This window comes from Tamandua tetradactyla, chromosome 3, assembly GCF_023851605.1.
Source record: "Tamandua tetradactyla isolate mTamTet1 chromosome 3, mTamTet1.pri, whole genome shotgun sequence".
NCBI classification, from domain to species: Eukaryota; Metazoa; Chordata; class Mammalia; order Pilosa; family Myrmecophagidae; genus Tamandua; species Tamandua tetradactyla.
Genome location: NC_135329.1, coordinates 7356577 through 7381013, shown reverse-complemented (window position 1 = coordinate 7381013; position 24437 = coordinate 7356577). Strand labels below are relative to the sequence as shown.

Sequence of the window (24437 nt, the reverse complement as noted above, 5' to 3'; positions counted from 1 at the left end):
GGCAGTTCCTCAAACCCAGCATACAGTAACCGTAAGACCCATTCATTTTACTCCTGGGTATAAACCCAAGAGAGATGAAAGCATATGTTTATACAAAAAGCTTGTGCACAAATGATTATAGCAGCATTATTTGTAATAGTCAAATGGTAGAAACAACCCATTGTCCATCAAGTGACAGATAAACAAAATATAGTATATCCATACAGTGGAATATTATTTGGTCATAAAAAGGAATGAAACAATGCTACGTACTTCAACATGAATGAACCTTGAAAACTTTATTCTGAGTGAAAGAAGCCAGTCACAAGATATCCCATATTATACGACTCTATTTATATGTAACGTACAGAACAGGGAAATCTATAGAGACAGAAAGATTAGTGGTTGCTTAGAGCTGGGGTAAGTAGGGAAAGATGGGGAGATGGGGGGGAGGTGACAGCTAAAGGGTATAGGCTTACTTTTTGAAGTGATGAAAATGTTCTAAAATTGACTGTGGTGATGGTTGACATATTTGTGACTGTATAAAAAAACCTGAATTGCCCACTTTAAATGTGTGATGAATTATATAGTATGAGAAGTATAGCTAAATAAAGCTGTTAAAAAAAGAAAACGTGGAAAAAACTTAAATATATATTGCCAAATGAAAGAAGCCAGTGTGAAAAAGCTACATACTGTATGATTCCAACTACATATCCCTCTGGAAAAGGCAAAACTATGGAGACAGCAAAAAAGACAAGTGTTTGCCAGGAGTTCGGGGGAAGAGAGGAAGGGATGAGGAAGTGGAGCACAAGAGATCTGTAGGGCAGTGAAACTATTCTATACAATACTGTAATTCTGGACACATGACACACTGCACTTGTGAAAACCCACAGAACTGCACAGCACAAAGCATGAACACCAATGTAAATAATCAATTGACTAATTTTTTTTTAAGTGAATAGGGGAAGCAGGGGATTGTTATCAAGAAGGGACACATTCCTTTTCTTGATCTGGAAAGCAATTTTCACAGGACTGACAATTTGTTGAGCTCTACATTTATATTTTATACTGTTGCCTGGGTATATTTCACAATACAAATGTGTGCACAGTAATAATAAAACTATAAATACTAACTAAAAGAAAATGATTAGTGCAAGATCTGAATTAGGAATTAAACTAAATTGTTTGATAAACAAATTTCTCTAATCTATTACCAATTTGGGAGATCATTAACTTCTACCTGCAGGTACTATGAATTTTACTTCTCATGGATCTCACAGAAGCTTTAAGCCACTTTTTTGGAATCACGCTGTGTAGAGTAAAAGCGGACTGGGGCAATCTGGCATGCAGCTTGGACTTTTCTATTTCTTCAAATTCTTTTATGGTATATCGTCTTCCTGCAGGAAGATTAAAAAAAAAAAAACTAAGTCACTAGATTCTAATCTAAGCTGCTTTAGCTGCTCATAGAGTATGAAATCATTTGACAATTTTAAAAAATGAATCATTTTCATTCTCTAAAAATGAAGCCCAAGTACCTGTCTCACACTGAAGAATAGCTCTGTTCTCTTCATCGACCCCTCGCTGTCTCCGAAACAGAGGATCATAAAATGGTGGGACTATAACCTTCAAGAGAAATGAGAGGGCGGGCCGCGGTGGCTCAGCGGGCAAAGTGCTTGCCTGCTATGCCGGAGGACCTCGGTTCGATTCCCGGCCCCAGCCCATGTAACAAAAACGGAGAAACAGAATACAATAAAACAAGAAAATGTTTAAAAATGTTTCCCTTTCTTCCTTCCTTCCTTCCTTCTATCCTTCCTTCCTTCTCTCTGTCTTTCCTTTAAAAAAAAAAAAAAAAAAAAAAAAAAAAAAAAAAGAGAAATGAGAATCCTTAAGGATCCTACTGCAGTTTGAGTACTATACTTTTTAAATATGTCCTAAGCACTCAATTATGTCCTTACTGTACCCCAAACAGTCAAACAAAACAGACTCAAGAAGATTGTCAATCACAGAGCAGTGGAAGGATAAATATCTTCTGCCTTGGATGAGGATAGCTAAATATCACTAAGCCTTAAGGCTAGAAAGACAAAGGGTCACCCAAATAGGAAAGCCAGGCTCTGCTCAGAGTTCTGACATTGCCATCGCATCCGTCAATGCATGTTTGCTGAGGCTACCTGTATGCCACACTCGTACCAGGTCTTGTCTTCAGGGACCTCTCGGTCTAGAACCCCTGACAGGTAACAGATAATGGCTATCTAGTCATGGGAGGAGTCACTCGGGATACTTTAGGGTACAGCCATCCTTCCCAACCCAGCCTGAGAGGAAGAATGCCACCCATGGAAGGTGGCAACAGGACTTGAAGGCCACATGGGAATGAGGCACGTGAGCATCCGTGTGGGTGTGTGAAAGGAGCAGGCAAGAACAGAGGTTACTGAGGGGTTTTTTCTCTCTCCCATGCTGATTGCAAGCTTTAAACAGAAGGCATATTTCCCCTGCCTTTATGTCTCGTGCAGCACTTAAATGATCTCTGTTCTTAACCTCTCCAACTTCATTCGTTAATATTAGTTCATATCAGTGAGACTATACAGTATTTGTCTTTTTGTTTCTGGCTTATCTCACTCAGCATAATGTCCTCAAGGTCCATCCATGTTGTTACATACATCATGGCTTTATTCTGTCTTACAGCTGCTTAATATTCCATCGTATGTATATACCACAGCTTGTTTGGCCACTCGTCTGTTGGTGGACATTTGGGCTGTTTCCATCTCTTGGCAATTGTAAATAATAATGCTATAAACATTGTTGTGCAAATGTCAGTTTGTGTCCTTGCCCTCACGTCCTCTGAGTAGATACCTAGCAATGGTATTACCGGCAATACTATACTTAGCTTCCTAAGGAACCACCAAACTGCCTTGGGAAGAGCCACTTTTGTCTTCAGAGCCAGGCAAATATACTTTAAATGAACAATGATATCAGATGGCTACTTCGGATACACAGGAGCAAAACCAAAGCCTACATCACTACATTTTGACTCATATTGGCAGTTTAAAAAATTTGAAGACATTACTATTAGCTCTTCTGCGCAGCTTTTCCTAACATCCTCCTTTGTACCTCCAGTAGAAAGGCACTCTCCCATCTATGCCCCACTGTTCCTTGCACTGGCTCCCAGCACGCACTCAGGGCACTCCTGTGCACTCACGGCCTAGGTAGCTTTCTCCTCTACTGGGCTTCAAGTTTGTCTTGAAGGAGGGGAGGAGGGAGGGAGGGAGGGAGGGAAGGAGGGTAGAGGGGAGAATTATCACACCCATGCATGCCTTGTTCACCCAGAGTAAATTCTCCAGAAGTCTAAGTTATTTGGGGTTCCTATTCTTAAAAGGAGGAGGTAATACTTTTGTGGGTCTTAAAACAGTAAATAGAGACTAACTACAAAACTTCTAAAATGATTAGGTTGCCCCAACCCCATAACTTCTAAGAAAAAAATAAAGATGAAAAAACTACCTTACCTTTCCATAATTTGGGATCTTTTTTGTCATGTGAAAAGGGTCATATACTTCAGGATCATAGTAGTCTCCAAATATATCCTTTAGAGGAAAAAAAAATACACCTTAAGAACAAATCACTCCCATTTACAATTGCAACTAAAAGAATAAAATACCTAGGAATAAATTTAACTAAAGAGACAAAAAACCTATATAAAGAAAACTAGGGACTTCCTGGAAGATGGCGGCTTAGTAAGACGCGCGGATCTTAGTTTCTTCCCCAGGACAGCTACTAGGGGAGTAGAAACGATACAGAAAGCGCCCAAAGCCACAACAGAGATAAAAAAGACAGCGTACCCTATCCTGGAACGGCTGGCTGGCTGAGAGAAGCAGCTCGGGTGAGATTGCCGAGGTGCGCGGGCCTCACTGGGTGGGGCGGCAAGCGGCCGGAGTTACTCCCTTCCCCCTTCCCGGGCCGGCTGGGAGAATTGGACAGGTGGTGCCCTGAAACCAAGGCGGCTGGCGCCCACACCACGCGCAGCCCCCCGGACCAACTGAGAGAATTGGATCGGAAACCCCCAGGCCGTGGAGAACGGTGACGGGTGGGGGAGGCCCCTTCCAAACCCGTGACTCCCGGGGAACGAGCACTCTCCCGGGCGGGCCGCAGCCGCTGGCGCCCGCCCGCCACGCTTGTCGCCCAGGGCCGACTAGGAAATTCGGACGGGCTCTTTCCCGGGCTGCGGCGACCAGCAACCCTCCCTGCGTTCGGACCCCGGGCCGGCTCAAGCCGTTTCGGTTAGCGAACCCCCCGGACGGCAAGAGTTTTCCAAAGTTTAAGGTCCCAGAGCACCTTTTACTGGTGGGACCCGCAGACAAACGTGTGCCACGAGCGCCACCTACTGGGCAGGATAAGAAAAACAGAACCCAGAGATTTCACAGAAAAATCTTCCAAACTTTTGGATCCAATACCCAGGGAAATCTGTCTAAATGCGCAGACGCCAACAGAAGATAACGGATCACGCTCAAATAATTGAAAATATGGCCCAGTCAAAGAAACAAACCAATAGTTCAAATGAGATACAGGAGCCGAGACAACTAATGCTAAATATATGAACAGAAATGGAAAACCTCTTCAAAAACGAAATCGATAAATTGAGGGAGGACATGAAGAAGACATGGGCTGAACATAAAGAAGAAATAGAAAAACTGAAGAAACAAATCACAGAACTTATGGAAGTGAAGGAAAAAGTAGAAAAGATAGAAAAAATAATGGATACCTACAATGATAGATTCAAAGAGACAGAAGATAGAATTAGTGATTTGGAGGATGGAACATCTGAATTCCAAAAACAAACAGAAACTATAGGGAAAAGAATGGAAAAATTTGAACAGGGTATCAGGGAACTCAAGGACAATATGAAGCGCACAAATATACGTGTTGTGGGTGTCCCAGAAGGAGAAGAGAAGGGAAAAGGAGGAGAAAAACTAATGGAAGAAATTTTCACTGAAAATTTCCCAACTCTTATGAAAGACCTAAAATTACAGATCCAAGATGTGCAACGCACCCCAAAGAGATTAGACCCAAATAGGCGTTCTCCAAGACACTTACTAGTTAGAATGTCAGAGGTCAAAGAGAAAGAGAGGATCTTGAAAGCAGCAAGAGAAAAACAATCCATCACATACAAGGGAAACCCAATAAGACTATGTGTAGATTTCACAGCAGAAACCATGGAGGCTAGAACACAGTGGGATGATATATTTAAATTACTAAAAGAGAAAAACTGCCAACCAAGACTTCTATATCCAGCAAAATTGTCCTTCAAAAATGAGGGAGAAATTAAAACATTCTCAGACAAAAAGTCACTGAGAGAATTTGTGACCAAGAGACCAGCTCTGCAAGAAATACTAAAGGGAGCACTAGAGTCACAACCGAAAAGACAGAAGAGAGAGGTATGGAGAAGAGTGTAGAAAGAAGGAAAGTCAGATATGATATATATAATACAAAAGGCAAAATGGTAGAGGAAAGTACTAACCAAACAGTAATAACACTAAATGTTAATGGACTGAATTCCCCAATCAAAAGACATAGATTGGCAGAATGGATTAAAAAACAGGATCCTTCTATATGCTGTCTACAGGAAACACATCTTAGACCCAAAGATAAACATAGGTTGAAAGTGAAAGGTTGGGAAAAGATATTTCATGCAAATAACAACCAGAAAAGAGCAGGAGTGGCTATACTAATATCCAACAAGTTAGACTTCAAATGTAAAACAGTTAAAAGAGACAAAGAAGGACACTATATACTAATAAAAGGAACAATTAAACAAGAAGACATAACAATCATAAATATTTATGCACCGAACCAGAATGCCCCAAAATACGTGAGGAATACACTGCAAACACTGAAAAGGGAAATAGACACAAATACCATAATAGTTGGAGACTTCAATTCCCCACTCTCATCAATGGACAGAACATCTAGACAGAGGATCAATAAAGAAATAGAGAATCTGAATATTACTATAAATGAGCTAGACTTAACAGACATTTATAGGACATTACATCCCACAAAAGCAGGATACACCTTTTTCTCGAGTGCTCATGGATCATTCTCAAAGATAGACCATATGCTGGGTCACAAAGCAAGTCTTAACAAATTTAAAAAGATTGAAATCATACACAACACTTTCTCGGATCATAAAGGAATGAAGTTGGAAATAAATAATAGGCGGAATGCCAGAAAATTCACAAATACCTGGAGGCTCAACAACACACTCTTAAACAACGAGTGGGTCAAAGAAGAAATTGCAAGAGAAATTAGTAAATACCTCGAGGCAAATGAAAATGAAAACACAACATATCAAAACTTATGGGATGCAGCAAAGGCAGTGCTAAGAGGGAAATTTATGGCCCTAAATGCCTATATCAGAAAAGAAGAAAAGGCAAAAATGCAGGATTAACTGTTCAATTGGAAGAACTGGAGAAAGAACAGCAAACTAACCCCAAAGCAAGCAAAAGGAAAGAAATAACAAAGATCAGAGCAGAAATAAATGAAATTGAAAATATGAAAACAGTAGAGAAAATCAATAAGACCAGAAGTTGGTGGTATGAGAAAATCAGTAAGATTGATGGGCCCCTATCAAGATTGACAAAAAGAAGAAGAGAGAGGATGCAAATAAATAAGATCAGAAATGGAAGAGGAGACATAACTACTGACCTCACAGAAATAAAGGAGGTAATAACAGGATACTATGAACAACTTTACGCTAATAAATACAACAATTTAGATGAAATGGACGGGTTCCTCGAAAGACATGAACAACCAACTTTGACTCAAGAAGACATAGATGACCTCAACAAACCAATCACAAGTAAAGAAATTGAATTAGTCATTCAAAAGCTTCCTAAAAAGAAAAGTCCAGGACCAGATGGCTTCACATGTGAATTCTACCAAACGTTCCAGAAAGAATTAGTACCAATTCTCCTCAAACTCTTCAAAAAAATCGAAGTGGAGGGAAAACTGCCTAATTCATCCTATGAAGCCAACATCACCCTCATACCAAAACCAGGCAAAGATATTACAAAAAAAGAAAACTACAGACCAATCTCTCTCATGAATACAGATGCAAAAATCCTCAATAAAATTCTAGCAAATCGTATCCAACAACACATTAAAAGAATTATACATCATGACTAAGTAGGATTCATCCCAGGTATGCAAGGATGGTTCAACATAAGAAAATCAATTAATGTAATACACCATATCAACAAATCAAAGCAGAAAAATCACATGATCATCTCAATTGATGCAGAGAAGGCATTCGACAAGATTCAACATCCTTTCCTTTTGAAAACACTTCAAAAGATAGGAATACAAGGGAACTTCCTTAAAATGATAGAGGGAATATATGAAAAACCCACAGCTAATATCATCCTCAATGGGGAAAAATTGAAAACTTTCCCCCTAAGATCAGGAACAAGACAAGGATGTCCACTATCACCACTGTTATTCAACATTGTGTTGGAGGTTCTAGCCAGAGCAATTAGACAAGAAAAAGAAATACAAGGCATCAAAATTGGAAAGGAAGAAGTAAAACTATCACTGTTTGCAGACGATATGATACTATACGTCGAAAACCCGGAAAAATCCACAACAAAACTACTAGAGCTAATAAATGAGTACAGCAAAGTAGCAGGTTACAAGATCAACATTCAAAAATCTGTAGCATTTCTATACACTAGTAATGAACAAGCTGAGGGGGAAATCAAGAAACGAATCCCATTTACAATTGCAACTAAAAGAATAAAATACCTAGGAATAAATTTAACTAAAGAGACAAAAAACCTATATAAAGAAAACTACAAAAAACTGCTAAAAGAAATCACAGAAGACCTAAATAGATGGAAGGGCATACCGTGTTCATGGATTGGAAGACTAAATATGGTTAAGATGTCAATCCTACCTAAATTGATTTACAGATTCAATGCAATACCAATCAAAATCCCAACAACTTATTTTTCAGAAATAGAAAAACCAATAAGCAAATTTATCTGGAAGGGCAGGGTGCCCCGAATTGCTAAAAACATCTTGAGGAAAAAAAACGAAACTGGAGGTCTCGCGCTGCCTGACTTTAAGGCATATTATGAAGCCACAGTGGTCAAAACAGCATGGTATTGGCATAAAGATAGATATATCGACCAATGGAATCGAGTAGAGTGCTCAGATATAGACCCTCTCATCTATGGACATTTGATCTTTGATAAGGCAGTCAAGCCAACTCACCTGGGACAGAGCAGTCTCTTCAATAAATGGTGCCTAGAGAACTGGATATCCATATGCAAAAGAATGAAAGAAGACCCATTTCTCACACCCTATACAAAAGTTAACTCAAAATGTATCAAAGATCTAAACATTAGGTCTAAGACCATAAAACAGTTAGAGGAAAATGTTGGGAGATATCTTATGGATCTTACAACTGGAGGCGGTTTTATGGACCTTAAACCTAAAGCAAGAGCACTGAAGAAGGAAATAAATAAATGGGAGCTCCTCAAAATTAAACACTTTTGTGCATCAAAGAACTTCATCAAGAAAGTAGAAAGACAGCCTTCACAATGGGAGACAATATTTGGAAATGACATATCAGATAAAGGTCTAGTATCCAGAATTTATAAAGAGATTGTTCATCTCAACAACAAAAAGACAGCCGACCCAATTACAAAATGGGAAAAAGACTTGAACAGACACCTATCAGAAGAGGAAATACAAATGGCCAAAAGGCACATGAAGAGATGCTCAATGTCCCTGGCCATTAGAGAAATGCAAATCAAAACCACAATGAGATATCATCTCACACCCACCAGAATGGCCATTATCAACAAAACAGAAAATGACAAGTGCTGGAGAGGATGCGGAGAAAGAGGCACACTTATCCACTGTTGGTGGGAATGTCAAATGGTGCAACCACTGTGGAAGGCAGTTTGGCGGTTCCTCAAAAAGCTGAATATAGAATTGCCATACGCCCAGCAATACCATTGCTGGGAATATACTCAAAGGACTTAAGGGCAAAGACACAAACGGACATTTGCACACCAATGTTTATAGCAGCGTTATTTACAATTGCAAAGAGATGGAAACAGCCGAAATCTCCATCAACAGAAGAGTGGCTAAACAAACTGTGGTATATACATACGATGGAATACTATGCAGCTTTAAGACAGGATAAACTTATGAAGCATGTAATAACATGGATGGACCTAGAGAACATTATGCTGAGTGAGTCTAGCCAAAAACTAAAGGACAAATACTGTATGGTCCCACTGATGTGAACAGACATTCGAGAATAAATTTGGAATATGTCCTTGATAACAGAGTCCAGCAGGAGGTAGAAACAGGGTAAGATAATGGCCAATTGGAGTTGAAGGGATACAGACGGTGTAACAGGACTAGATACAAAAACTCAGAAATGGACAGCACAATAATACCTAATTGTAAAGTAATCATGTTAAAACACTGAATGAAGCTGCATCTGAGCTATAGGTTTTTGTTTTGTTTTGTTTTGTTTTGTTTTGATTTTACTATTGTTACTTTTATTTTTTCTCTATATTGACATTCTATATCTTTTTCGGTTATGTTGCTAGTTCTTCTAAACCAATGCATATGTACTAAGAAATGATGATCATGCATCTATGTGATGATGTTAAGAATTAATGATTGCATATGTAGAATGGTATGATCTCTAAATGTTGGGTTAATTTCTTTTTTTCCGTTAATTAAAAAAAAAAAAAAGAGAAGGGATAATTGGAGCTGAAGGGATACAGACTGTACAACGGGACTGGACATAAAAACTCAGAAATGGACAGCACAATACTACCCAATTGTAATGCAATTATGTTAAAACACTGAATGAAGCTGCATGTGAGGTATAGGTTTTTTGGGTTTTTTTGTTTTTTTTTTTTCTTTTTCTTTCTATTATTGTTTTAATTCTTATTCTGTTGTCTTTTTATTTCTTTTTCTAAATCGATGCAAATGTACTAAGAAATGATGAATATGCAACTATGTGATGTTATTAAGAATTACTGATTGTACAGGTAGATTGGAATGATTTCTAATTGTTTTGTTAATTCTTTTTTTAATTAATAAAAAAAAAAAGACAAAAAAAAAAAAAAAAGAAAACTACAAAAACTGTTAAAAGAAATCACAGAAGACCTAAATAGATGGAAGGGTATACCGTGTTCATGGATTGGAAGACTAAATATAGTTAAGATGTCAATCCTACCTAAACTGATTTACAGATTCAATGCAATACCAATCAAAATCCCAACAACTTATTTTTCAGAAATAGAAAAACCAATAAGCAAATTTATCTGGAAGGGCAGGGTGCCCCGAATTGCTAAAAACATCTTGAGGAAAAAAAACGAAGCTGGAGGTCTTGCGCTGTCTGATTTTAAGGCATATTATGAAGCCACAGTGGTCAAAACAGCATGGTATTGGCATAAAGATAGATATATCGACCAATGGAATCGAATAGAGTGCTCAGATATAGACCCTCTCATCTATGGATATTTGATCTTTGATAAGGCAGTCAAGCCAACTCACCTGGGACAGAACAGTCTCTTCAATAAATGGTGCCTAGAGAACTGGATATCCATATGTAAAAAATTGAAAGAAGACCCATATCTCACACCCTATACAAAAGTTAACTCAAAATGGATCAAAGATCTAAACATTAGGTCTAAGACCATAAAACAGTTAGAGGAAAATGTAGGGAGATATCTTATGAAACTTACAATTGGAGGCGGTTTTATGGACCTTAAACCTAAAGCAAGAGCACTGAAGAAGGAAATAAATAAATGGGAGCTCCTCAAAATTAAACACTTTTGTGCATCAAAGAACTTCATCAAGAAAGTAGAAAGACAGCCTACACAATGGGAGACAATATTTGGAAATGACATATCAGATAAAGGTCTAGTATCCAGAATTTATAAAGAGATTGTTCAACTCAACAACAACAAAAAGACAGCCAACCCAATTACAAAATGGGAAAAAGACTTGAACAGACACCTCTCAGAAGAGGGAATACAAATGGCCAAAAGGCACATGAAGAGATGCTCAATGTCCCTGGCCATTAGAGAAATGCAAATCAAAACCACAATGAGATATCATTTCACACCCACCAGAATGGCCATTATCAACAAAACAGAAAATGACAAGTGCTGGAGAGGATGCGGAGAAAGAGGCACACTTATCCACTGTTGGTGGGAATGTCAAATGGTGCAACCACTGTGGAAGGCAGTTTGGCGGTTCCTCAAAAAGCTGAATATAGAATTGCCATATGACCCAGCAATACCATTGCTGGGTATCTACTCAAAGGACTTAAGGGCAAAGACACAAACGGACATTTGCACACCAATGTTTATAGCAGCGTTATTTACAATTGCAAAGAGATGGAAACAGCCAAAATGTCCATCAACAGACGAGTGGCTAAACAAACTGTGGTATATACATACGATGGAATATTATGCAGCTTTAAGACAGGATAAACTTATGAAGCATGTAATAACATGGATGGACCTAGAGAACATTATGCTGAGTGAGTCTAGCCAAAAACTAAAGGACAAATACTGTATGGTCCCACTGATGTGAACCGACATTCGAGAATAAACTTGGAATATGTCACTGGTAACAGAGTCCAGCAGAAGTTAGAAACAGGGTAAGATAATGGGTAATTGGAGCTGAAGGGATACAGACTGTGCAACAGGACTAGATACAAAAACTCAAAAATGGACAGCACAATAATACCTAATTGTAAAGTAATCATGTTAAAACACTGAATCAAGCTGCATCTGAGCTATAGGTTTTTTTTGTTTTTTTTTTACTATTATTATTACTTTTATTTTTTTCTCTATATTAACATTCTATATCTTTTTCTGTTGTGTTGCTAGTTCTTCTAAACTGATGCAATGTACTAAGAAAGGATGATCATGCATCTATGTGATGATGTTAAGAATTACTGATTGCATATGTAGAATGGTATGATTTCTAAATGTTGGGTTAATTTCTTTTTTCCGTTAATTAATAATAAAAAAAAAAGAACAAATCACTACATACAAGCGTCTGGCAGTATTCATAAGGGCCAAATATGTTTTAGTCCATATTTATATAAATTCATAAATTCAAAGGTATGGAATTCAAACCTCAGAAGTAATTTGGTATCTGGGAAGAGTCTGAAGTCATCAACCAGCCTTAGGTTGAGAACTTTCTGCTCCCTGAGGCAGGTGTAATTCTAACCACTAGGAATTCTAACCACTAGGAAGTTTGCCCTTAGATAAAATCTAACTGCCTTGTAAGTTTCAGGCACAGAAACTAGTTCTTTCCCCTGAAGCAACTCAAAATATGTTTATCCATCATCCACAAGTCCACCTTTTAAATATTTAAAGATTTCATTTCCCCTTGTGACAGCATCATCTCTTCCTAAGGCCAAATACCCCACTTCTTTCTTATACTAAGTGGCTTCAGGACCCCGCATTCTCCTAAAGGCTCTGCAACTGGTGAATGTCCCCTCTACAGTGTGACAGGAGTGACAGAGTCAGGACAGGGTGGACCAGCACTTTGATCCTTCTCACTCCCAGCAGCCTCTCTTGATACGCAGCCTCAAAGCGCATGTTTTCTTGGAAGCCAGCTCACATGGCTGATTCACACTACACTTACTGTCATTTCAATTCACTTGGACTTCAACACATGCTCTTTCTGAGGCATAGCTTCCCCATCCTTTACTTGCATGCTCACATTTCTGAATACAACTGCAGAACTTTGCACTTGGATTTCAAACAGACCTGGATCCAATCTTGAGCTCGACCCGTACTAGGTCTGTAAACCTGTGCAGGTTTTTACCCTCTTTCAGGATTCGTTTTCTTATCCATAAAATAGTGTTAATGATAATAATGCCCACTTCATAAACTTCTCATAAGAATATTTTAAAATAAGCACAAAGGGGATACTTTTTCAACATACACAACTTTACTATAATAAAAGCAATCTATTCCATACACTGGGTTATTTAAATAAAGCATTTGTGCACTAAAAATATAGGGCTTTTCATATTCCTACTATTTGACATATATTAGAAATTTTGCTCAGTAAACATATTAAATTTTACTGAGATTTAATAAATATATATTTATTATATATATTATATATATATATCAGTAAATATATTAAATTTTACTGACAATATATTTAAACTACTCTAAGTTTCTAATAAACACCTAAGAAAAAAACAAAGATCTTGGAGTGAACGCACAAAGCCAACAGATTTAAATTTGGTACTGCAAATAAGTGGGCCTCAGTTTCAAAATGTATGTATATATAATGAGAAACCAAGATTGTATTACTGTTTTATAAAGCCATACCGAAACATGGAACATAGAAACTGGCAGCCTCTGTATAATGGTTGGTTAACTCAACAGCTACATAATCCTATTCACCCTTGTCCACTTCCAACTATATAAATTGGAAAGCCAGACACCTCTTTCCCAGCCCCTTTTATCGTTAGCTACCTAGTACTTGCCAATTCTGGCATTAAGATCTAAGGGGAAGTCTGCTGGGGGCTTCTAGGATCACTTTTCTTTCCTGATTAAAGAAATGGGTGTAAAAGAAGAGTCTCCTAGTAACCATTCCTTTTCCCTTCTTCCTGCTTTGAATGCAGACCTAATATCTGGAGCTGTAAGCAACAACCATACAAAAATGAGGATGACAGGGATAAGGAGAGCAGAATAGATCAATAGAAAAATACCTAGCTCTTCAATGACATTCTTATTTGCTGCCAGAACCCACCATAAGAACACCTCCCTCTGGATACCTTGTTAAAAAAACAATAAATATCCTTATGGTTTAAGCCATTGTTATTCTTTAACATTTAAATGAAAAGCATTTCTCATATATCTAATTCCAAATCAACTCTTCTATCCCTTCACCCAAAACTTCAAATTTAAATATGCAATAGGTTTTCTAAATTTAAAAACACTGATATTATTCAAAGGACTTCGTCTGATCGCAATGGAGTGAAGCTGGAAATCAATAACTACCAACATGCAAATGGTGCAAGGGTAGTTCAGTGGTAGAAGTCTCACCTGCTCTGCAGGAGACCTGGGTTTGATTCCTGGTCGATGCACTTCCCATAAAAACAACAACAACAACAACAACAAACCAAAAAACAAACAAACAAAATTTCAACGAATGGTGCTGCAATAATGAGCTACTTACATGGAGAAATAATGAAATGCAACGCCACCATAGAGCACACAAAAAATAATAATAATCACCAATGAACAAGAAATTCCCAAATACATGGAGATTAAATAACACCTCTTAAACAATGAGTGGGTCAAAGAAGAAATCGCTAGAGAAATCAGTAGCTCTCTGTAAACTGATGAAAATAAGAATACAACATATCAGAACTTATGGGATGCAGCAAAGGCTATGCTGAGAGGGAAATTTATTACCCTAAATGACTATATTAAAAAAGGAGAAAGAGCAAAAGTTGAGGACTTAACTGTTCACCTGGAACAACTTGAGAAAGAACAGAATCTAACTGCCAAGCAAATAGAAGAAGAGAAATAACAAAGAATAAAGCAGAGTTAAATGAATGGGAGAACAAAAGAACAACAGAAAGAATAAATAAAAACAAAAGTTGGTTCTTTGAGAAAATCAATAAAACTGATGGGCCACTAACAAGGTTGACAAAGAAAAAAGAGAGAAGAGGTTCGGATCCAAGATGGCGTCTTAGTAAGGTACATGCGTCTTAGTTCCTCCGACTCCAAATCAACTAATAGGTGAACAGAAACAGTACAAAACAACTCCCGGGGCTACAGCAGGGAATGGACACACAGCGTAACCAAGTCTGGACTGGCTAGTCTGACTGCGAAACTCAGCTGCGGTGAGTGAGATCCCCGAGCGGCGGGCGATTTCCCGAGCAGCCGCAGCTGCGGCGGTCCGAGCTAATCCCTCCCTCCTTCCGGGGCTGGCTGAGAGACTCGGAGAGACAAGCTTCCCAGCCAAGGCGGCCGGCGCCACACTTTTGCGGGCGGCTTCGAGTCCGCGACTACAAGTCTCGGATCAGAGGGCTATCCAAAGTCTGGGCTGGCAAGTCTGATTCCGAGTCTTGGCTGCGGCGAGACCCCCGAGCGGCCGCAGCTGCGGCGGTCCGAGCTAATCCCTCCCTCCTTCCGGGGCTGGCTGAGAGACTCGGAGAGACAAGCTTCCCAGCCAAGGCGGCCGGCGCCACACTTTTGCGGGCGGCTTCGAGTCCGCGACTACAAGTCTCGGATCAGAGGGCTATCCAAAGTCTGGGCTGGCAAGTCTGTTTGCGAGACTTGGCTGCGGCAAGACCCCCGAGCGGCCGCAGCTGCGGCGGTCCGAGCTAATCCCTCCCTCCTTCTCGGGCCGGCTGAGAGTATCGGAGAAGTAAGTTCCCCAAGCCGAGGCAGGCGGCGCCCTTCTTTTGCGGGCGGCTTCGAGTCTCGGCTTTAAGTCCGTGGCTACGAGTCCCGGATCAGAGGGCTATCCAAAGTCTGGGCTGGCTAGACTGACTGCGAGACTCGGCTGCAGTGAGACCCCCAAGCGGCGTGCGATCTCCCGATCAGCGGCAGCTGCGGTGGTCCGAGCTACTCCCTCCCCCCTTTCCGGGCCGGCTGAGAGTATTGGAGAAGCAAGTTTCCCAAGCCGAGGCAGGTGGCACCCCTCTTTTGCGGGCGGCTTCGAGTCTCTGCTTCGAGTCCGCGGATACGAGTCTCAGATAGGAGGGCTATCCAAGCCGCGGAAGCCCCCCCCCCCACGGGAGGCTTCCTGGTCCGGTGGGGAATCCCCCAGGCCCGCTGCGGCCCGCAACCAGCCACAGGGTCCCCTCAAGCCGCGGCAGCTGACGCCCCCACCACGCGCGGCCCCTGAACCAACGGAGAGATTTGGATCCGAAAGCCCCAGGCCACGGAGATCGGTGACTGGGGGAGACCCATTCCAAACACTTGAGACAAACGTGTGCCACGTGCGCCACGTACTGGGCAAGATAAGAAAAACAGATCCCAGAGATTTCACAGAAAAATCTTACAACCTTGCTGGGTCCAACACCCAGAGAAATCTGAATAAATGCCCAGACGCCAGCAGCAGAAGATAACTGTCCACGCTCAAAAGATTGAGAATATGGCCCAGTCAAAGGAACAAACCAATAGCTCAAATGAGACACAAGAGCTGAGACAACTAATCCTGAATATACGAACAGAAATGGAAAACCTCTTCAAAAATGAAATCGATAAATTGAGGGAGGACATGAAGAGGACATGGGCTGAACATAAAGAAGAAATAGAAAAACTGAAAAAACAAATCAAGAACTTATGGAAGTGAAGGATAAAGTAGCAAACATAGAAAAAATAATGGATAGTTACAATGATAGATTTAAAGAGACAGAAGATAGAATTAGTGATTTGGAGGATGGAACATCTGAATTCCAAAAAGAAACAGAAACTATAGGGAAAAGAATGGAGAAATTTGAACAGGGTATCAGGGAACTCAAGGACAATATGAACCGCACAAATATACGTGTTGTGGGTGTCCCAGAAGGAGAAGAGAAGGGAAAAGGAGGAGAAAAACTAATGGAAGAAATTTTCACTGAAAATTTCCCAACTCTTATGAAAGACCTAAAATTACAGATCCAAGAAGTGCAGCGCACCCCAAAGAGATTAGACTCAAATAGGCGTTCTCCAAGACACTTACTAGTTAGAATGTCAGAGGTCAATGAGAAAGAGAGGATCTTGAAAGCAGCAAGAGAAAAACAATCCATCACATACAAGGGAAACCCAATAAGACTATGTGTAGATTTCTCAGCAGAAACCATGGAAGCTAGAAGACAGTGGGATGATATATTTAAAATACTAAAAGAGAAAAACTGCCAACCAAGACTCCTATATCCAGCAAAATTATCCTTCAAAAATGAGGGAGAAATTAAAACATTCTCAGACAAAAAGTCACTGAAAGAATTCATGACCAAGAGACCAGCTCTGCAAGAAATACTAAAGGGAGCATTAGAGTCAGATACAAAAAGACGGAAGAGAGAGATATGGAAAGAGTGTAGAAAGAAGGAAAATCAGATATGATATATATAATACAAAAGGCAAAATGTTAGAGGAAAATATTATCCAAACAGTAATAACACTAAATGTCAATGGACTGAATTCCCCAATCAAAAGACATAGATTGGCAGAATGGATTAAAAAACAGGATCCTTCTATATGCTGTCTACAGGAAACACATCTTAGACCCAAAGATAAACATAGGTTGAAAGTGAAAGGTTGGGAAAAGATATTTCATGCAAATAACAGCCAGAAAAGAGCAGGAGTGGCTATACTAATATCCAACAAATTAGACTTCAAATGTAAAGCAGTTAAAAGAGACAAAGAAGGACACTATATACTAATAAAAGGAACAATTAAACAAGAAGACATAACAATCATAAATATTTACGCACCGAACCAGAATGCCCCAAAATACGTGAGGAATACACTGCAAACACTGAAAAGGGAAATAGACTCATATACTATAATAGTTGGAGACTTCAACTCACCACTCTCATCAAGGGACAGAACATCTAGACAGAAGATCAACAAAGAAATAGAGAATCTGAATATTACTATAAATGAACTAGACTTAATAGACATTTATAGGACATTACATCCCACAACAGCAGGATACACCTTTTTCTCAAGTGCTCATGGATCATTCTCAAAAATAGACCATATGCTGGGTCACAAAGCAAGTCTTAACAAATTTAAAAAGATTGAAATCTTACACAACACTTTCTCGGACCATAAAGGAATGATGTTGGAAATCAATAATAGGCAGAGTGCCAGAAAATTCACAAATACGTGGAGGCTCAACAACACACTCCTAAACAACGAGTGGGTCAAAGAAGAAATTGCTAGAGAAATTAGCAAATACCTCGAGGCGAATGAAAATGAAAACACAACATATCAAAACTTATGGGACGCAGCAAAGGCAGTGGTAAGAGGGAAATTTATTGCTCTAAATGCCTATATCAGAAAAGAAGAAAAGGCAAAAATTCAGGAATTAACTATCCAGTTGGAAGAACTGGAGAAAGAACAGCAAGCTAACCCCAAAGCAAGCAAAAGGAAAGAAATAACAAAGATTAGAGCACAAATAAATGAAATTGAAAACATGAAAACAATAGAGAAAATCAATAAGGCCAGAAGTTGGTTCTATGAGAAAATCAATAAGATTGATGGGCCCTTAGCAAGATTGACAAAAAGAAGAAGAGAGAGGATGCAAATAAATAAGATCAGAAATGGAAGAGGAGACATAACTACTGACCTCACAGAAATAAAGGAGGTAATAACAGGATACTATGAACAACTTTACGCTAATAAATACAACAATTTAGAGGAAATGGACGGGTTCCTGGAAAGACATGAACAACCAACTTTGACTCAAGAAGAGATAGATGATCTCAACAAACCAATCACAAGTAAAGAAATCGAAGCAGTCATTCAAAAGCTTCCTAAAAAGAAAAGTCCAGGACCAGACGGCTTCACATGTGAATTCTATCAAACATTCCAGAAAGAATTAGTACCAACTCTCCTCAAACTCTTCAAAAAAATCGAAGTGGAGGGAAAACTACCTAACTCATTCTATGAAGCCAACATTACCCTCATACCAAAACCAGGCAAAGATATTACAAGAAAAGAAAACTACAGGCCGATCTCTCTAATGAATATTGATGCAAAAATCCTCAATAAAATTCTAGCAAATCGTATCCAACAACACATTAAAAGAATTATTCATCATGACCAAGTAGGATTCATCCCAGGTATGCAAGGATGGTTCAACATAAGAAAATCAATTAATGTAATACACCATATCAACAAATTAAAGCAGAAAAATCACATGATCATCTCAATTGATGCAGAGAAGGCATTTGACAAGATTCAACATCCTTTCCTGTTGAAAACACTTCAAAAGATAGGAATACAAGGGAACTTCCTTAAAATGATAGAGGGAATATATGAAAAACCCACAGCTAATATCATCCTTAATGGGGAAAAATTGAAAACGTTCCCCCTAAGATCAGGAACAAGACAAGGATGTCCACTATCACCACTATTATTCAACATTGTGTTGGAGGTTCTAGCCAGAGCAATTAGACAAGAAAAAGAAATACAAGGCATCAAAATTGGAAAGGAAGAAGTAAAACTATCACTGTTTGCAGACGATATGATACTATACGTCGAAAACCCGGAAAAATCCACAACAAAACTACTAGAGCTAATAAATGAGTACAGCAAAGTAGCAGGTTACAAGATCAACATTCAAAAATCTGTAGCATTTCTATACACTAGCAATGAACAAGCAGAGGGGGAAATCAAGAAACGAATCCCATTTACAATTGCAACTAAAAGAATAAAATACCTAGGAATAAATTTAACTAAAGAGACAAAAGACCTATACAAAGAAAACTACAAAAAACTGCTAAAAGAAATCACAGAAGACCTAAACAGATAGAAGGGCATACCGTGTTCATGGATTGGAAGACTAAATATAGTTAAGATGTCAATCCTACCTAAACTGATTTACAGATTCAATGCAATACCAATCAAAATCCCAACAACTTATTTTTCAGAAATAGAAAAACCAATAAGCAAATTTATCTGGAAGGGCAGGGTGCCCCGAATTGCTAAAAACATCTTGAGGAAAAAAAACGAAGCTGGAGGTCTTGCGCTGCCAGACTTTAAGGCATATTATGAAGCCACAGTGGTCAAAACAGCATGGTATTGGCATAAAGATAGATATATCGACCAATGGAATCGAGTAGAGTGCTCAGATATAGACCCTCTCATCTATGGACATTTGATCTTTGATAAGGGAGTCAAGCCAACTCACCTGGGACAGAACTGTCTCTTCAATAAATGGTGCCTAGAGAACTGGATATCCATATGCAAAAGAATGAAAGAAGACCCATATCTCACACCCTATACAAAAGTTAACTCAAAATGGATCAAAGATCTAAACATTAGGTCTAAGACCATAGAACAGTTAGAGGAAAATGTAGGGAGATATCTTATGAATCTTACAATTGGAGGCGGTTTTATGGACCTTACACCTAAAGCAAGAGCACTGAAGAAGGAAATAAATAAATGGGAACTCCTCAAAATTAAACACTTTTGTGCATCAAAGAACTTCATCAAGAAAGTAGAAAGACAGCCTACACAATGGGAATCAATATTTGGAAACGACATATCAGATAAAGGTCTAGTATCCAGAATTTATAATGAGATTGTTCAACTCAACAACAAAAAGATAGCCAACCCAATTACAAAATGGGAAAAAGACTTGAATAGACATCTCTCAGAGGAGGAAATCCGGATGGCCAAGAGGCACATGAAGAGATGCTCAATGTCCCTGGCCATTAGAGAAATGCAAATCAAAACCACAATGAGATATCATCTCACACCCACCAGAATGGCCATTATCAACAAAACAGAAAATGACAAGTGCTGGAGAGGATGCGGAGAAAGAGGCACACTTATCCACTGTTGGTGGAAATGTCAAATGGTGCAACCACTGTGGAAAGCAGTTTGGCGGTTCCTCAAAAAGCTGAATATAGAATTGCCATACGATCCAGCAATACCATTGCTGGGAATCTACTCAAAGGAATTAAGGGCAAAAACTCAAACAGACATTTGCACACCAATGTTTATAGCAGCGTTATTTACAATTGCAAAGAGATGGAAACAGCCAAAATGTCCATCAACAGACGAGTGGCTAAACAAACTGTGGTATATACGTACGATGGAATATTATGCAGCGTTAAGACAGGATAAACTTATGAAGCATGTAATAACATGGATGGACCTAGAAAACATTATGCTGAGTGAGTCTAGCCAAAAGCTAAAAGACAAATACTGTATGGTCCCAATGATGTGAATCGACACTCGAGAATAATCTTGGAATATGTCATTGGTAACAGAGTTCAGCAGGAGTTAGAAACAGGGTAAGATAATGGGTAATCGGAGCTGATGGAATACAGACGTTGCAATAGGACTAGATACAAAAACTCAAAAATGGACAGTACAATAATACCTAATTGTAAAGTAATCATGTTAAAATACTGAACGAAGCTGCATCCGAGCTATAGGTTTTTGTTTTGTTTTGTTTTGTTTGTTTTGTTCTTATTATTATTACTTTTATTTTTTTTCTCTATATTAACATTCTATATCTTTTTCTGTTATAATGCTAGTTCTTCTAAACCGATGCAAATGTACTAAGAAACGATGATCATGCATCTATGTGATGATGTTAAGAATTACTGATTGCATATGTAGAATGGTATGACGTCTAAAAAAAAAAAAAATGGTCAGCACAATACTGCCTAATTGTAATGTAATTATCTTGGAACGCTGAATGAAGCTGCATCTGATCTATAGTTTTTTTTTTTGTTTGTTTTGTTTTGTTTTCTCTTATATATTTTTGTACTTTTTATTTTTATTTGTGTTTTCTCTCTGTGTTATCACTTTATTTCTTTTTCTGTTGTAGTGCTATTTCTTTCTCTAAATCGATGCATATGTACTGAGAAATGATGACCATACACCTATGTGATGATATTAAGAATTACTGATTGCATATGTAGAATGGATTGATTTCTATTGTTGTGTTAGTTAATTTTTTTAATTAATAAAAAAAAAAAGAGAGAGAAGATGCAAATAAACAAAATCAGAAATAAAAGGGGGGTCATTACCACAGACCCTAAAGAAATTTTAAAAAATCATAAGAGGCTATCATGAGCAACCATACACTAGCAAACTAGACAACTTAGATGAAATGGACAGATTCCTGGAAACACACAAACAAGCTACACTGATTCAAGAAGAAATAGAAGATCTCAACAAACCAATCACAAGTAATGAAATTCAAAAAGTCATTAAAAATCTTCCTACAAAGAAGAGCCCAGGACCAGATAGCTTTACATGGGAATTTTATCAAACTTTCCAAGAAGAATTAATATCAATCCTGCTCAAACTTTTCCAAAACATTGAGGAAAAAGGAACACTAACTCATTTTATGAAGCTAATATCACTTTAATACCAAAACTGGGTAAAGATGCTACAAGAAAGGAAAACTAAAGACAAATCTTCCTAATGAAGACAGATGCAAAAATTCTCAACAAAATTTTAGCAAATAGAATCCAACAGCACATTAAAAGAATTATACATCACAACCAAGTGGGGTTTATACCAGGAATGCAAGGATGGTTCAACACAAGAAAATCAGTTAATGTAATACAGCACATTAACAAATCAAAAGGAAGAAATCATATGATCATTTCAATTGAAGCTGAATAAGCATTTGAAAAAAGTCAACATACTGTTCTGATTTAAAAAACAAAAAAGCTTCAAAAGTTAGAAATCAAAGGTAACTTCCTCAACATGACAAAAGGCATATACAAAAAATCTATAGCCAGTATCATACTCAATAGTAAGAGGGTGAAAGCTTTCCCCCTAAGATCAGGAATGAGACAAGGATGCCCACTGTCACCACTATCATTCAACATTGTACTAGAAGTTCTAGCAAGAGCAATCAGGCAGGAAAAAGAAATAAAAGACATCCAAGTTGGAAAAGAAGAAGTAAACTTTCATTATTTGCAAATGACATGATAGTATGTAGCTGAAAAATCCTGAGAAATCTACAACAAATTACTTGAACTAATAAATTCAGCAAGGTGGCAGGTTATAAAATTAATGTGCAAAAATAAGTAATGTTTCTATGCACAAGCAATTACTTAACTGAGGAGACAAGGAAAAAATTCCGTTCAAAATTGCAACTAAAGGAATAAAGTATCTAGGGATGAACTTAACTATGGATACAAAGGACTTGTACACAAAGAACTACATAACGTTGTTAAAAGAAAATCAAAGAAGATCTAAATAGGTGGAAAGACATTCCATGCTCATAGATAGAAAGGTTAAATGTGGTTAAGATGTCAATTCTATCCAAATTGATTTATGATTCAACACAATACCAATAAAAATTCCAACCAACTACTTTGAAGACTTGGAAGAACTAGTTACCAAATTCATCTGGGAGAGAAAGAGAGCCCAAATAGCTAAAAGACTCCTAAAAAAGAAGAATGAAGTGGGAGGATTAACACTTTGATTTTAAAACTTATTATAAAGCCACAGTGGTCAAAACAGCATGGTATAGGCACAAAGAGAGAAGTATTGGTCAATGGAATCTAATCAAGGGCACAGACATAGATTACCAAATCTATGGTAAACTGATCTTCAACAAGGCCCCCAAATCCACTGAACTGGGACAAAATAGTCTTTTCAATAAATGGGCATGGGAGAACTGGATAGCCATAGCCAGGAGAATGAAAGAGGACCCTTACCTTATACCCTATACAAAAATTAACTCAAAGTGGATCAAACACCTAATTAAAAGAACTAGTACTTTATTGGTTCCTAGAAGAAAATGTAGGGAAACATCTTTAAGACCTTGTAATAGGAGGTAGCTTCCTAAACTTTACACCCAAAGCACAAACAACAAAAGAAAATATAACTAAATGGGAACTCCTCAAAATCAAATACTATTGTGCCTCTAAAGGCTTTGTTAAAAAGGTGGAGAGGCAGCCAATTCAATGGGAGAAAATATTTGGAAATCACATATTGGATAAAGGTTTGATATCCTGTATACATAAAGAAATCATACAACTCAACAACAAAAGAACAGGCAACACAATTATACAGTGGGCTACAGATATAACTAGATAATTTTCTGAAGAGCAAATACAGATGACTAAAAAGCACATGAAGAGATGCTCATTCACGTTAGCAATAAGGAGAATGCAGATCAAGACTACAATGAGATACCACCTCACACCTATAAGAATGGGTCCTATTAAACAAATAGGAAACTACAAATGTTGGAGAGGTTATGGAGAAATTGTGGCACTTATGCACTGCTGGTGAGAATGTATAATGGTATAGCTGCTATAGAAGACAGTCTGGCAATACCTCAGAAAATTAAATATCGAGTTGCCCTATGACCTGGCAATAGCACTACTTGGTATATACTCAGAAGAGCTGAAAGCAGTGACACAACATAGATTTGCACACTGATGTTCACTGCAGCACTGTTCACAATTGCCAAAAGATGGAAACAATCCAAGTGCCCATCAACAGATGAGTGGATTAACAAGATGTGAGATATATATACAATGGAAAATTATGCAGCAGTAAGATGAAATGATTTTCTGAGCCACATGACAAGATGGACTTGCCTTGAGGACATAATGCTGAGTGAAATAAGCCAGACACGAAAGGATAGATACTGTATGATTCCACTTCTATGACCACGGTAAAGATAAAATCAGAGGCTTATAATACAAAATATATGGGACCTAGAGATTCATAGAAGCTTGAGAT

General features: G+C 38.3%; 1 protein-coding gene across 4 annotated transcripts in view; it reads right to left on the bottom strand.

The window, feature by feature from the left end:
* LOC143676943 (protein FAM228A-like) overlaps window positions 1-24437 on the bottom strand; it is a 53935-nt gene that overhangs the window by 21759 nt on the left and 7739 nt on the right. For all 4 annotated transcript variants that reach the window (XM_077152277.1, XM_077152279.1, XM_077152280.1 and 1 more), the window contains 3 exons: window positions 3477-3554; window positions 1515-1602; window positions 1220-1376 (listed from right to left, as the gene is read on the bottom strand). In XM_077152277.1, coding sequence (XP_077008392.1) covers window positions 1220-1376; window positions 1515-1602; window positions 3477-3554 — 323 coding nt within the window. The remainder of the gene's footprint in view (window positions 1-1219; window positions 1377-1514; window positions 1603-3476; window positions 3555-24437) is intronic.